Source organism: Delphinapterus leucas, chromosome 1 (assembly GCF_059928025.1).
Source record: "Delphinapterus leucas isolate spDelLeu-1000000601 "Yukka" chromosome 1, BTC_Dleu_Yukka2, whole genome shotgun sequence".
Taxonomy (NCBI): domain Eukaryota; kingdom Metazoa; phylum Chordata; class Mammalia; order Artiodactyla; family Monodontidae; genus Delphinapterus; species Delphinapterus leucas.
In genome coordinates, this window is record NC_143129.1 from 90,704,819 (window position 1) to 90,719,324 (window position 14,506).

The following is a 14,506-nucleotide window of genomic DNA, read 5'->3' on the forward strand; positions in this document are numbered from 1 at the left end:
AATACATATAAAAAGATTTTAAAAATTTAAATATAAACAAACAAATATACACAAATAAAATATTTAATATATAATGTATTGAAGTATAATAATATAAATTTTAAACAAACAAGTATAAAAATATGTTAAACATATTTAAGTAACAGAATTTATTTTACTGAATTCCTCTAATTTATTTTACTGAATTCCTCTATATCTCCTAGTTTTATGGTGAACACTAGACTGTCACCTAATTTTTGTGGTGCTAGAAAAGGAGTATCCTCAATATGAAAAGTGGTTAGCATCTATCATGCCGAGTAATAATCTTTCACTATTTTTGTTAACCTGAATGCCTGGGATTATTGCATGGTATTAGAATGAGAATATGATTATCTAAAATGGAAATCAGTATTTTGAAAAACAAATAACCAATGATACAAAATAAACTCCACCTAAATGCTGCTTCCTTTTATTTTTCTGACACAGGCCACATGATCATCCTCAACGCATCAGTGACAGTTCCAGTTCCAAGCATTACCATAGCAACGGCTTTTGGAAAATGGAAACTAGTATCAGTGAGCAGTGACCTGATACTATAGTAATAACCCATCCATGTCACGGAATCTTCTTCCTCTACACAACTGCATTAATTCTAGCAAGATTTTTGCAAATTGGTTTGGCTCACAACACTTTACTGAAAGTGTTTTCTTTTTTTACTAAGGTTTTAGTGACCATCTAGTCTAAAAGGATCTCACTAGCCAAGATATAATCAAATCCACTGGCAAAGGCAAGAATGCATTTTCATGTGGTCAAAGATTTTTATCACTTGACTTGGAAAAATAAAGCTACCAGACAAGCATAATACATAAATATTAATTTGCTGGTTCTCATCTTATATTCATTTGGATTTTACAATTATATTTAAAGATGATTATTTCTTAGAAACATAAAGACATGACAAATATTTAATTTGCTGAATCATAACAGCCCTAAACATACTAGAGGTAATTCCTCCTTTGTTGAGGGAATTAATACACATACTCATCCTTCTCAGATGACAACATTCTGTTAAGCTGGGTTCAGGATATTTAATTTTTCAAGGTTCTGACAAAATTTTTACCTTTCAATGAAGCATATAAAGTAAGAATGCCTCTTATCATTCAAGAAGGTCGCTTTATAGCTGGAATATGGCAATTATTATTAAATAACATGAAAGGACTATTTAAGACATATTTGGGTCAAGATTTTTCTGGTAATCTGTTTTACTTCTTCTCAACTGTTTCTAGCATTTAATTCATTTCTGCATACACGATTTCCCCTAATTTGAAAAAAAACCCTATGCCCCCATAATTTTAAAAATTCAGCATTGTCCTTTCACTAAAGCAATTAGGTCACATCCCTGATATACTGCCACAATATAATCTTGATGCAAACCAAGCTACTAATAAGACTTATTTTATGGAATCTGAGATAGACAGATAAACCTGAAGCCTGGAAGGTTTGATTCAGATTACCTAATTTTTTTTTTCTAATACAGTCAATTTCCTTTTTTTTTTTTTTTAACTTTTTTATTTTTTTCTTGATGTGGACCATTTTTAAAATCTTCATTGAATTTTCTGTGTTTCATGTTTTGACTTTTTAGCTGTGAGGCATGTGGGATCTTAGCTCCCCGACCAGGGATTGAACCCACACCCCCTGCATTAGAAGGTGAAATCTTAACCACTGGACCACCAGGGAAGTCCCCAGATTACCTAATTTTGAAAATAAAGAAAATATTCAGCATTTAAAAGAAGATAACTCTCTGAGGCAATTTATATCAATACATGATTCCTAACTAGTTTCATAAAACCCAGCAGGCAACTCAGAAAACTGGAATTGTAGGGAAGGATAACAGGACATAGGAGCCCTTACCTCCTGGAGGTGGCTTGCTTTTGGAAGTGAGAATGACAAAGCCAAATCCTTCATTTTCTTTTCGTTGCAAGACAACATCATAGGCCTCCTGGGGAGCAGGCCTGGCTGGGACCTCTGCTCGGTTCAGGCGGGGAGAGCCATTCTGTGTTGAAAGGAAGGCTTGAGAGCTGTCATCCTCAGGTTGTTTCTCTATAATAAACATGATCAATTTTGATATTTCTGGAATATCATAACTTTTGATAATTAAAGTGTTTTTGTGCTAAGCCTTTCACAAGAAAATTTAGTTTCTAATAACATAAAGAATAGAAAAGCAGCACCTCCACCCACGTGAGCTCTGGACCTAATTTGAGTGCAGATGTAGGCGGCAGCAGTCCAGCTGACTTCTTAAATGCTCTTTAAGTACATAGTTGGAAAAATGCAAAACGTTACCTCGCTTTAAAGGAAGTTTTTCAAAGCTTCTGTGAAATTTGATAGTAAAAAAATTCTTCTTGAAATTATTTTAATTCCAGCAAGGTTTTTAACCTGGACCAGTAATTTTTTAAAAAGTTGATAGTGAATAACAACATAGTAAACTTCCTTTTAAAATCAACTTTAAATATAATTTAGTGCAGTGACTGACACTCATGACGTCTGAGAGGTCACTGCATCAGGATAGAGAGGCTGCCCATTACAGATTGAGAACAGTTTGCCATCCACACAGAATTTATCTTTTACAATGTGTTTTACAACTGCAGGTTCCTGATGGGTGATACCAGATGAGTTAACCATTAGCAGTTCTCAGGCATACAACAAGCTGTCCACATGAACGGCAAACTCTCCTAGGCATAGATTAGGTCATATGGAATTCCTAGCAAATGGGCAGTTAACCTACACCTTTTTCTCCTATTCAAGATAACATCAGAATGTGAGAAAGAATGACACAAGTTAGTCCTAACTGATTTCAAAAAAAGAGCAAGTTTTGTGCCATAATTTGATACAAAACATCATAAACAACAACCACAACGCACTGCTATCGATGAATATGCATTTACAAGGTCTCTTTGGGTCAAAATCTATGTGATTCTGAGAATACGTTTTTGCACCTCGACAAAGTGTCACCAACATCCAATCATTAATAAAAAGAAAGGTTCTTTTTGATATAATGCATGGTTAGAATGAATTAGCTAAAATGCTTCCAGTAATATCAAACTACTATGAAACTTCTTCATGATGCTTTCCAGGAGGGAGCCAACCTCTAGTTGTACAGCATCACATTTTTTACTCTGTGTAGTTATGTTCTGACTTCAGCACAACCAAATGGAGGCAACACTGCATTAAAATCTGTATGCATCACGGAATACCTGATACTTAGGAAGGGAGGTGGGCCTTTACTTTGTTGTTATTTACTTATTTATTTATTTGGCTGTGCCAGGTCTTAGCTGCAGCACGCGGGATCTTCGTTGCCGCGTGCGGGATCTTTTAGTTGTGGCATGAGGGATCTTTAGCTTCAGCAATGCAGGCTCTTAGTTGCAGCAAGCAGGATCTAGTTCCCTGACCAGGGATCGAACCCGGGCCCCTGCATTGGGAGCAGGGAGTCTTAACCACTGGACCACGAGGGAAGTCCCTGGGCCTTTACTTTGGATGTTGCAATCAAAAACACGGTGCCTCATTTTTAAGAGCAATGCAACTATTCATCAAGTCGACAAATTTTTTTATGTCCACTCTGTGCCAGGCAGGCATTTTCTAAATACTGGGGACACAGCACATAACTAAATGGATGAAACTCCCAAACTACATGAGGCTTACACTCTTGTGGTGCCACAGGGTTGTCTTTTAAAAATTTTTAAGTGGCAAGAATTCACTTTTAAAAATTTCTACTTAATATTCACAAAACTACTGAAGAGAAAATACATGAGATTTTCATACCCTAGTGTAATGGTTTAGACCCCAAGCTCTGTAATTAAACTACCTGTTTTAATCCTGGTCCTACTACCTACCACCTATGTGTTTCTCAACCTTTCTGTGAGTAACTAGAATAATGATAGTGTTTACATCATAGTGTTCTAAAGAGTAAGTAAAAAAATCAATATGTCTGGGACGTGGTAAGCACTCAAATGTTAAATTATATTATACTAAAACTTGTCAAGTAGAAGCATTCTGTCCTCTTTGAATATTTAGGATCATCAGGATCCAAAATCTTTTGATATTCAGCTAATGGGATATCTTGGTATGACTAAATAACTTTGTTTTTCAGAAAACAGATTAAAGCTGATACTCTGATCTACAATGCCACATTGGCAAATTCATCAATATATATTAATATAATCTTAATATAGAGGCCCCAAATTTATTTCTCTTTTTTGATAGTAGTAGTATTATTTCTGAATCCTTTTGACCTTACATGACCTTCCACAATGAGGCCTTGGATCACACCAAATGAGTTATCTCATACACTATTAAACATAATAAAATAACCTGCAAAAAAAAAAACCCCCAAAAAACTCCCCCAAAATGTGGACTGAGTCTCTTTGTTTCTTTCTTAACCTATCAGAGTAGGAACAGGTTCACATACCACTGTAGAAGATCTTTCTTCTGACAGTTAATAACACATGGCCATTCCGAGCAGCAGTCGTCATCAGGTCTAGCACTTGTTTGTGTGATTTCCCTTTAACAGGAATTCCATCAATGCACATCAGCTCATCAGCTGCACGGAGACGACCATCTTTCTCAGCTGCACCCAGAGGAATGATGGCCCCAATGTATATCTGATAAGACATAAGGTGTAGGTTGGTCTATACAGTCTACTAAGATGTACTAAGATCCTTAACTACCAAGTTAAGTACTTCCTGACTCAGAACTGTGCAAACCAACAGATTTTTGCATTTCAACATGAAAACTGTCATATTTTAGAAAGTGAAATCTTAGAAATTGACCCTTCTCCAAAACGGCACTTCAAACGACCACACCACATAATCTCTTCTGGATTTGCTGGGTTAGGGACAAGGAAGACAGAAAATACCAAGTATTTCAATAACTTAAAAAATACTACTATTGCTTCCATTACTATAATAAAACAAAAACATTAAACTCAGAAAACGCAATTTTGTGGAGTAGCTACTAGTAAAGTCCACTGAATGTCATCAGGAAAGATTTATTTTGTACAGTGTTCATAGCAACTGGAATAATCCTTACAATACTCCCATTACATAAGGCTATTAGTACAAGTTTCATATACGCAAAAGAGAAATATGTCTTGTTTCTAAATTATAAAGCAGTAAATATTTTAAGGGAACAGAGTGACCTAAGATTCACTTGCATCTAGGTGAACACATCTAATTCATTCTGTTTGCCAGCAATTAGAATCCTATAATTCGGTAATCCTAAATGTTTGGGCTAGTTTCAGAGCTGCTAGAGCCCTACATTTAAGAGAAGATAAAGTGAAAGCATTTCCTCTAAGATCAGGAGCAAGATAAGGATGCTCAGTCTTGTCACTTTTATTCTACAGAGTATTGGAAGTCCTAGCTACAGCAATCAGACAAGAAAAAGAAATAAAAGGAATCCAAATTGGAAAGGAAGAAGTAAAACTGTCACTGTTTGCAGATGACATGATAGTATACGTAGAAAATCCTACATATATGTAGAAATTCCTGCCACCATAAAACAAAACTACTAGAGTTCATCAATGAATTCGGTAAGGCTGCAGGATACAAAATTAATATACAGAAATCTGTTGCATTTCTGTACACTAATAATGAACTGTCAGAAAGGGAAATTAAGGAAACAATCCTATTTACCATTGCATCAAAAAGAACAAAATACCTAGGAATAAACCTACTAAGGAGGTAAAAGACCTGTACTTGGAAGACTGTAAGTCACTGATGAAAGAAATTGGAGATGACACAAACAGACGGAAAGATATACTGTGTTATTGGGCTGGAAGAATTAATATTGTTAAAATGACCATACTACCCAAAGCAATGTACAGATTCAATGCAATCCCTATCAAAATACCAAGGGAATTTTTCACAGAACAAGAACAAAATTTTTTTTTTTAATTTGTATGGAAACACAAAAGATCCCAAATAGCCAAAACAATCTTGAGAAAGAAGAACAGAGCTGGAGGAATCCCTGACTTCCCTGACTTCAGACTATACTACAAAGCTACACTAATCAAAACAGTATGGTACTGGCACAAAAACAGACACATAGATCAATGGAACACAACAGACAGCCCAGAGATAAACCCACACACTTATGGCCAATTAATCTATGACAAAGGAGGCAAGAATATACAATGGAGAAAAGACAGTCTCTTCAATAAATGGTGCCGGGAAAACTGGACAGCTACATGCAAAAGAATGAAATTAGAACACTCTCTAATACCATATACAAAAATAAACTCAAAATGGATTAAAGATCCAAGTGTAAGATGGGATACTCTAAAACTGCTAGAGGAAAACATAGGCAAAACATTCTTTGACATGAATTGCAGCAATATTTTTTTGGATCCATTTTCTAGAGTAATGGAAATAAAGACAAAAATAAATCGAATGTAATTAAACTTAAAAGCTTTTGTACAGCAAAGGAAACCATAAACAAAACAAAAAGACAACCTACAAACTGGGAAAAAATATTTGCAAATGATGAGACCAATGAGGGATTAATATCCAAAATATATATACAGCTCATACAGCTTAATATCCCAAAAAACACAACGCAATTAAAAAATGGGCAGAAGACCTGAACAGACATTTTTCCAAAGAGGAAATACAGATGGCCCACAGGCACATGAAAAGATGCTCAACATTGCTAATCATCAGGCAAGTCAAAACCACAATGAGGTATCAACTCACACCTGTCAAAATGGTTATCATCAAAAAGTCTACAAATAACAAATGCTGGCAAGGATATGGAGGAAAGGGAAAACTTTTACAATGTTAGTGGGAATATAAATTGGTGCAGCTACTGTCAAAAACAGTATGGAGGTTTCTCAAAAAACAAAAATAGCACTACCATATGACCCAGCAATTCCACTCCTGGGTATATATCTAAAAGAAATGAAAACACTAACTCGAAAAGATACATGTACCCCAATGTTCATAACAGCATTATTTACAATTGCCAAGATATGGAAGCAACCTAAGTGTCCATCAACAGATGAATGGATAAAGAAGATGTGATCTATATCTATATACACACCTATATATACATACATATATGTGCAATGGAATACTACTAGGCCATAAAAAAGAATGAAATTTTGCCATTTGAAACAACATGAATGGACTTGAAGGGCATTATGCTAAGTGAAATAAGTCAGGCAAATACTGTATGATATCACTTATACATGGAATGTATCACTTATATGTAGAAAAATACAAAATACTGGTGAATATAACAAAAATGAAGCAGACTCATAGATATAGAAAACAAACTAGTGGTTACCGGTGGGGAGAGGGAAGTGGGGAGGGGCAATATGGGCATAAGGGATTAAGAGGTACAAACTATTATATATGAAATAAGATACGAGGATATATTGTACAAAACAGGGAATATAGTCAATATCTTATAATAATTATAAATGGAGTATAACCTTTAAAAATTGTGAATCACTATATTGTACACCTGTAACTTATATAACATTGTACATCAACTATACTTCAATTAAAAAGGAGAGAAGAGAAGAGAAAGGTTTCTCCCAAGCTGTTTGAGAAAAATTCTTAAAACGCCTAAGTGAACAAACACTATGAGTATCAACAAAATAGGAAGTGACAAACTATATCTACGAAACTACATCTACCATCAGAAACAATCAAGAGAAATATAACTAGTCTGGAGGAGGTACAGTCCGACATGTTGTTGTAAGAAGATCCTGAACTCACCTCCTCCCATGGACACATGGAATCTACAGCTACATATGGAACAATTCCCTCTGAAAAAGATTTGAAAATTAGCTGAACAATTCCTTCACAAGAAATGGTAAAAGGGCCACACTGAGATGGGTAGGAAAGGCAGAGACATGGTCTGCCAAACCCTACCCCCAGCACAGTGACCTATAATCAGAGGCATCTCACAAATCTGGAGCTTCTCCCTAAGGAGTGAGGGGTTCGTGCCTCACATCATACAACTTAACCTTTGGATCTGCAATGGAGAGATGGACCTCCGAAATGTCTGGCTTGGAAAACCAAAGGGCCTCACATCCAGGGGACCCAAAGGGCTATAGGGAACTGAGATACTTTTCTTAAAGGGTTTACATACGGACTCACTCACCCCGGGGACCAGCGCAAAAGCAGCAGTTTGAAAACTGCCTAGACTGTATGTGAAGGAGATTCATTTGCTACTCTTAAAGCATCTGCCGAAGGGCTGGAGCTCTACTGGGACTCTCTCCAGGGATAGAGGTGCTAGCAGGCGCCAATTTTTGTGCTCTCCCTCTACTCTGCTGTGCCAGTGGATGCACTCTGGCCCTACACTCTCCTACTGCCCCGCTAGTGCTATTGGGTATGCCCTGGCCTTGAACTCTCTGGCTGCTTAGCTAAAGCTGGTGGGCACATGTAGTCTACACAGGGGTCATTCCTTGATTGCCTGGCACTGGTGGCCAGGGCAGCCTGCATTCTTGAGTCCCATGAGACTGTAACAATAAGAGAGACAGTTCTTGACAAGCTCCCACCCCCATGGCACTACACAGACTGCAGACTGAAACACTGCCCCCCAACCCCAGTCTTTCTGTGAAAAAGGCCTATTGTTCTAGCTTGAGGGGCAGGGTTCAGCTTTGCCACACATCTAGAGGCTACAGAGGTGCTTTCAGGGAACAGAGGCTGGAGATGCCATCTTTGCACTCTTCCCTGGCTTCACTATGGCTCTCTGGTACCTCCCAGAAACGAGCTTATAAACTTGTTTGAAGTCCTGATTTTTGCAACAGTCACCCAGGTGATACCTTCAGATCTCCTGGTCTGGAGGCCAGCAGAGTTTACAACTGCAGTCCCACAGGACTGTGTATGTTGACATACTTTAAAAGCTGCTGCCTGAGGGTATGGCTTCCAATCAGCCTGAAGCTAGATGCTGACTGAGGTCCCTCCCTTTGGAACACTGAGAGGTCTTGGCACACCCTCAGTGACTGGGACTTATTGAGAATAAATCAGGCTGCTTAGACAATCACAAAGGTTGGAGAGACAACCAAGAGCTAGGGCAAAGTTGAAAGATAAGCTCATCTCCTAAACAAGGTCACTCCTTCAAGACTGGGAGAGGTAGCTGCTTCACCTAATATATAGAAACAAAAATAGAGAGTTAAGCAAAATGAGGAAACAGAGAAATATGTTCCAAATGAAAGAACAAAATAAAACCTAAGGACAAAAACCTTAATGAAATGGAGATAAGTAATTTACCTGATAAAGAGTTCAAAGTAATGGTCATAAAGATGCTTACTGAATGTGGGAGAAGAATGCATAAACACAGTGAGAACTTCAATAAAGAGACAGAAAATATAAGAAAGTACTACACAGAAGCCATGGAGCTGAAGAATACAATAACTGAACCGAAAATTACACTAGGGGGATTCAACAGCAGACTGGATAAAACAGAAGAAAGAATCAGTGATCTAGAAGACAGGGCCGTGGAACTCACCCAACAAGAGCAGCAAAAAGAAAAAAAAAAAGATGAATAAAAGTGAGGATAGCCCAAGGTACCTATGGAATGACTTCAATCAGAAAAACATTTGCATTATAGGGGTGCCAGAAGGAGAAGAGAGAGAGAAAGGAGCAGAAAACTTACCTGAAGAAATAATGGCTGTGAAAACTTCCCTAACCTGGGGAAAGAGACAGACATCCAGATCCAGAAAGCCCAGAGAGTTCCCAAAAAGACAAACCCAAAAAGATCCACACAGAGATACATTATAATTAAAATGTCAAAAGTTAAAGAGTGAATCTTAAAAGCAGCAAGAGGAAAACAACTTGTTACATACAAAGGAACCCCCAAAAGACTATGAGCAGATTTTTCAGCAGAAACTATGCAGGCCAGAAGTGAGTGGCATGATATATTCAAAGTGCTGAAAGGAAAAAACTTCCAACCAAGAATACTCTGCTCAGCAAAATTATCATTCAGAATTGAAGGACAGATGGAGTTTTCCAGACAAGAAACCGTCAAAGGAGTTCTTCATCACTAAACTGACCTTATGAGAAATGTGAAAGGGACTACTTTAGCTGAAAAGAAAGGGCATTAATTAGCAACAAGGAAACATATGAAAGTATAAATCTCATGGGTAAGGTAAATATAATCACTTACAAAGCTAGTATGTAGGTTAAAAGACAAAAGTAGTAAAAATAACTATAACTAGAATAATCAGTAACGGTATACACAAAATAAAAAGATGTGAAATGTGACATCAAAAACGTAAAATGTGATGGGGGGGAGTTTTAGAATGCATTCAAACTTAACTTGCTATCAACTTAAAATAGACTGATATATATATATAAGCTGTTATATGTGAGCCTCATGGTAACCACAAACAAAAACCTATAATAGACACACAAAAGATAACAAAAATAGAATATGAGCATAACATAGAAAGCAAGAGAAGAAGAAAGGAACAGAGAGGAACTACAAAACAGCCAGAAAACAATTAACAAAATGACATGTACATACCTCTCAATAATTACTTTAAGTGTAAATGACTAAATTCTCCAATCAAAATACTTAGAGTGGCTGAATGTATAAACAAACAAGACCCACCTATACGCTGCCTATAAGACACTCACTTCAGATGTAAGGAGACACAAAGACTGAAAGCAGAGGGATGGATAAAGATGTTCTGTGCAAAAAGAAACCAAAAGAAAGCTGAGGTAGCTATACCTACATCAGACAAAATAGACTTTAAAACAAAGACTGCACTGAAAGACAAAAAGGGCATTACATAATGATAAAGGAGTCAATCCAACAAGAAGATATAACATTTGTAAATATTTATGCACCCAACATAGGAGCACCTAAATATATAAAGCAAATATTAACAGATCTGAGGGGAGAAACTGACAGTAATACAGTAATAGTAAGGAATTTTAATACTCCACTTACATCAATGACTAGATCATGCAGACATAAGATCAATCTTGGAAATGTGGGCCTTAAATGACACATTAGAACGGATAATCTTAACAGATATATATAGAACATTCTATCCAAAAGTAGCATATTACACATTCTTCTCAAGTGGAACACTCTTCAGGACAGATCACATGTTAAGCCACAAAACAAGTCTCAACAAATTTAAGAAGACTGAAATTATATCAAGCATCTTTTCCAACCACAAGGGTATAAAAGTAGAAATCAATTATAAGAAAATTGGGAAAAATCACAAAATGTGAAGATTAAACTACATGCTACTGAACAACCAATGAATCAATGAAGAAATCAAGAGAGAAATAAAAAAATACCTTGAGACAAAAGAAAATGGATATACAACTTACCAAAATCTCTGGGATGCAGCAAAAGTAGTTCTAAGAGGGAAGTTCATAGCAATACAGGCCTACCTCAAAACAAGAAAAATCTCAAACAATTAGCTTTACACCTAAAGGAACTAGAAAAAGAACAAAAGAAGCCCAAAGTTAGTTGAAGGAAGGAAATAACAAAGATCAGAGTAGACATAAATGAGATAGAGACTAAAAAGACAATAGAAAAGTGAAACTAAGAGCAGGCTCTTTGAAAAGATAAATAAAATTGACAAACCTTTAGCTAGATTCACCAAGAAAAAAAAGAGGGCTCAAAAGTAAAATCAGAAATAAAGAGAAGTTACCCTTGATGCCACCAGAAATATAAAGAATCATAAGAAACTACTATGAACAATTATATGCCAAAAAACTGGACAACCTAGAAAAAATGGATAAATTCCTAGAAACATGCAATTTTTCAAGAGTAAATCATGTAAAAGTAGAAGATCTGAACAGACCAATTACCAGTAAGGAGATTGAATCAGTAATTAAAAACCTCCCAGCAAACAAAAGTCCAGGACCTGACGGCTTCACTGGTGAATTCTACCAAACATTTAAAGAAGATTTAATACCTATCCTTCTCAAACTCTTCCAAAAATTGAACAGGAGGGAACACTTCCAAACTCATTCTATGAGGCCAACATTACCCTGATACCAAAAATAGACAAGGACACCCCCAAAAAAGAAAATGACAGGCCAACATCACTGATGAACACAGATGCAAAAATCCTCAATAAAACATTAGCAAATCGAATTAAAAAGTACATTAAAAGGATCATACACCATGATCAAGTGAAATTTATTCCAGGGATGCAAGAATGGTTCAACATCTACAAATCAATCAATGTGATACACCAAATTAACAAAATGAAGGATAAAAATCATATGATCATCTCAACAGGTACAGAAAAAGCATTTGACAAAATTCAGTGTCCATTTATAACAACCCTCAGCAAAGTGTGTAGAGGGAACACTCCCCAACATAATAAAGGCCATATATGACAAGCCCACAGCTAACACCATACTCAATGGTGAAAGTTGAAAGCTTTCCCTCTAAAATCAGGAACAAGACAAGGATGCCCACTCTTGCCACTTTTATTCAACATAGTATTGGAAGTCCTAGCCATAGCAATTAGAAAAAAAAAGAAATATACATATGATGTCTTCTTTATACACACACACACACACACACACACACACACACACACACACAACTACTACTCAGCCAGATCACATGTTAAGCCACAAAACAAGTCTCAATAAATTTAAGGCGATTGAAATTATATCAAGCATCTTTTCCAATCACAATGGTATAAAACTAGAAATCAATTACAACAAGAAAATTGAGAAAATCACCAGATGCGAAGATTAAACTACATTAAAAAGAATGAAATCTTGGTAACTGCGACAACACGGATGGACCTGGGGGGCATTATGCTAAGTGAAATAAGTCAGACAGAGAAAGACAAATGCTGTGTATTCTCACTTATATGTGAAATACAAAGAACAAAATAAATAAACAAACAAACAAAACAAAACAAAACTCCCAGAACAGAATGGTGGTTGACAGTGGAAAGGGGGTTGGGGGGAGGTAGGCACAAACTTCCGTTTATAAAATAAATGAGTCATGGGGATGTAATGTACAGCATGGGGACTACAGTCAGTAATACCATAGTGCATATTTGAAAGTTGCCAAGGGAAAAATCTTAAAAGTTCTTATCACAGGAAAAAAATTTATAACTTTGGTGACGGATGGTAACTAGACTTATCGTGATGATCGTTTTGTGGTGTATACAAACATCGAATAGTTATGTTGTACATCTGAAACTAATATAATGTTATATGTCAATCATAGCTCAATTAAAAAGAAAAGAAAGAAAAAAAAGAAACAATCAAGGTATTTTATATTTGCCTTATGTAGGGCAACCTGCCTTAAACTGTCTCTGATGATTATTTTAACTGTAACTGATATGACTAATTAGAACACATTTATACTCTATAAATCAAATGTTCTAGTCAGAAATAGAAAGAAGCCCGTCATTTTAAAAGAATATTGTTATTCACCTAACTTCTAAGCATGATAATAACGTAGTCTTTCTTGATATTATACAAAAGAACTTTAAATATGTTCTTAAATTCTAAGAAGCACATTACTTTTATCAAACTAATGGCAAAACAAAAATAAACCCACTATATTTGTTCTCTAAGTTTGAGTGAGAATCCTGTATAAATAAAATTCTAGATGTAAATGTTTTGCTAGTATAACCATTTATTACTCTAATTTACAGCTGACATATTCAGCTTTTGCCTATAGTTTGAACCTCAGCTACACCAAGTTAACTGAGGTATTATGACACCAATAGAAATGAAGTTCTTCCTCATATTAATGAAATTGTCAGAGAAAACAAACTCTTTTAAAAAACCAAACAAAAAAGAAAACAAAACAAAAACACCGTATTCTACCAAATCTCTACTTAAAAGTTTTAACAGGAACAGCCAAATTCCAAAGTATTTAAACTTACAGATTGGTCAGGTCCATCTCCTCCCAGCACTCTAAAGCCAAACCCTGATTCTTGTTTCCGAAGAAAAACATCCAAATCTTTGGTGTTTGGCGCTAAGGAAAACCAGAAAATAATAAATACAAACATACATACATAATACACACTTTGATTTATTTTAAAAGGATTAATAATACAATAAAATTCAATCATAAATCTCTGTTTTGTGCTCTAACCCAAACTTTGAATCAAGACTGCTTAGGAATATTTGCTCCCACTTCCATGCTCTCAGTATTACACGTCCATTAATTCTTGATGCTTTCAAATCAATGTTTCATCTTCCTAAATATGGCCTGGGACTATCAAGACAAAGATCTGTAACAGGTTAAATAAGTATGAAGGCAATTATATATAATGTTTCCACTTGTGTACATCTTTTCCAAGGTAGACCTAAATCTATTTCTAAAAATAAATAAATTTAAAAAATTAAACCTACTTAAATCTATGATTTTACTTTGGAAAAGATCTATCATTAGTAGGTAAATTAGTATGAAAATGAATTTCCACCCTATGCACACTCTCTTCTCAACATCTCTCAGCTGGACTCCTCGAAGGAGTCTACTCTACCCTTTGGTTTCCTCCTCAGATTACACACCCCTC

The 14,506-nt window shown here is 35.8% G+C and overlaps 1 protein-coding gene across 5 annotated transcripts in view; it reads right to left on the bottom strand.

Annotated features, from left to right (window-relative positions):
• MAGI3 (membrane associated guanylate kinase, WW and PDZ domain containing 3) overlaps positions 1 to 14,506 on the bottom strand; it is a 272,982-nt gene that overhangs the window by 30,945 nt on the left and 227,531 nt on the right. For all 5 annotated transcript variants that reach the window (XM_089917629.1, XM_022584032.2, XM_089917642.1 and 2 more), the window contains exons 13-15: positions 13,871 to 13,962; positions 4,442 to 4,634; positions 1,891 to 2,079 (exon numbers count right to left, since the gene is read on the bottom strand). In XM_089917629.1, the coding sequence (XP_089773755.1) occupies positions 1,891 to 2,079; positions 4,442 to 4,634; positions 13,871 to 13,962 (474 nt within the window). The remainder of the gene's footprint in view (positions 1 to 1,890; positions 2,080 to 4,441; positions 4,635 to 13,870; positions 13,963 to 14,506) is intronic.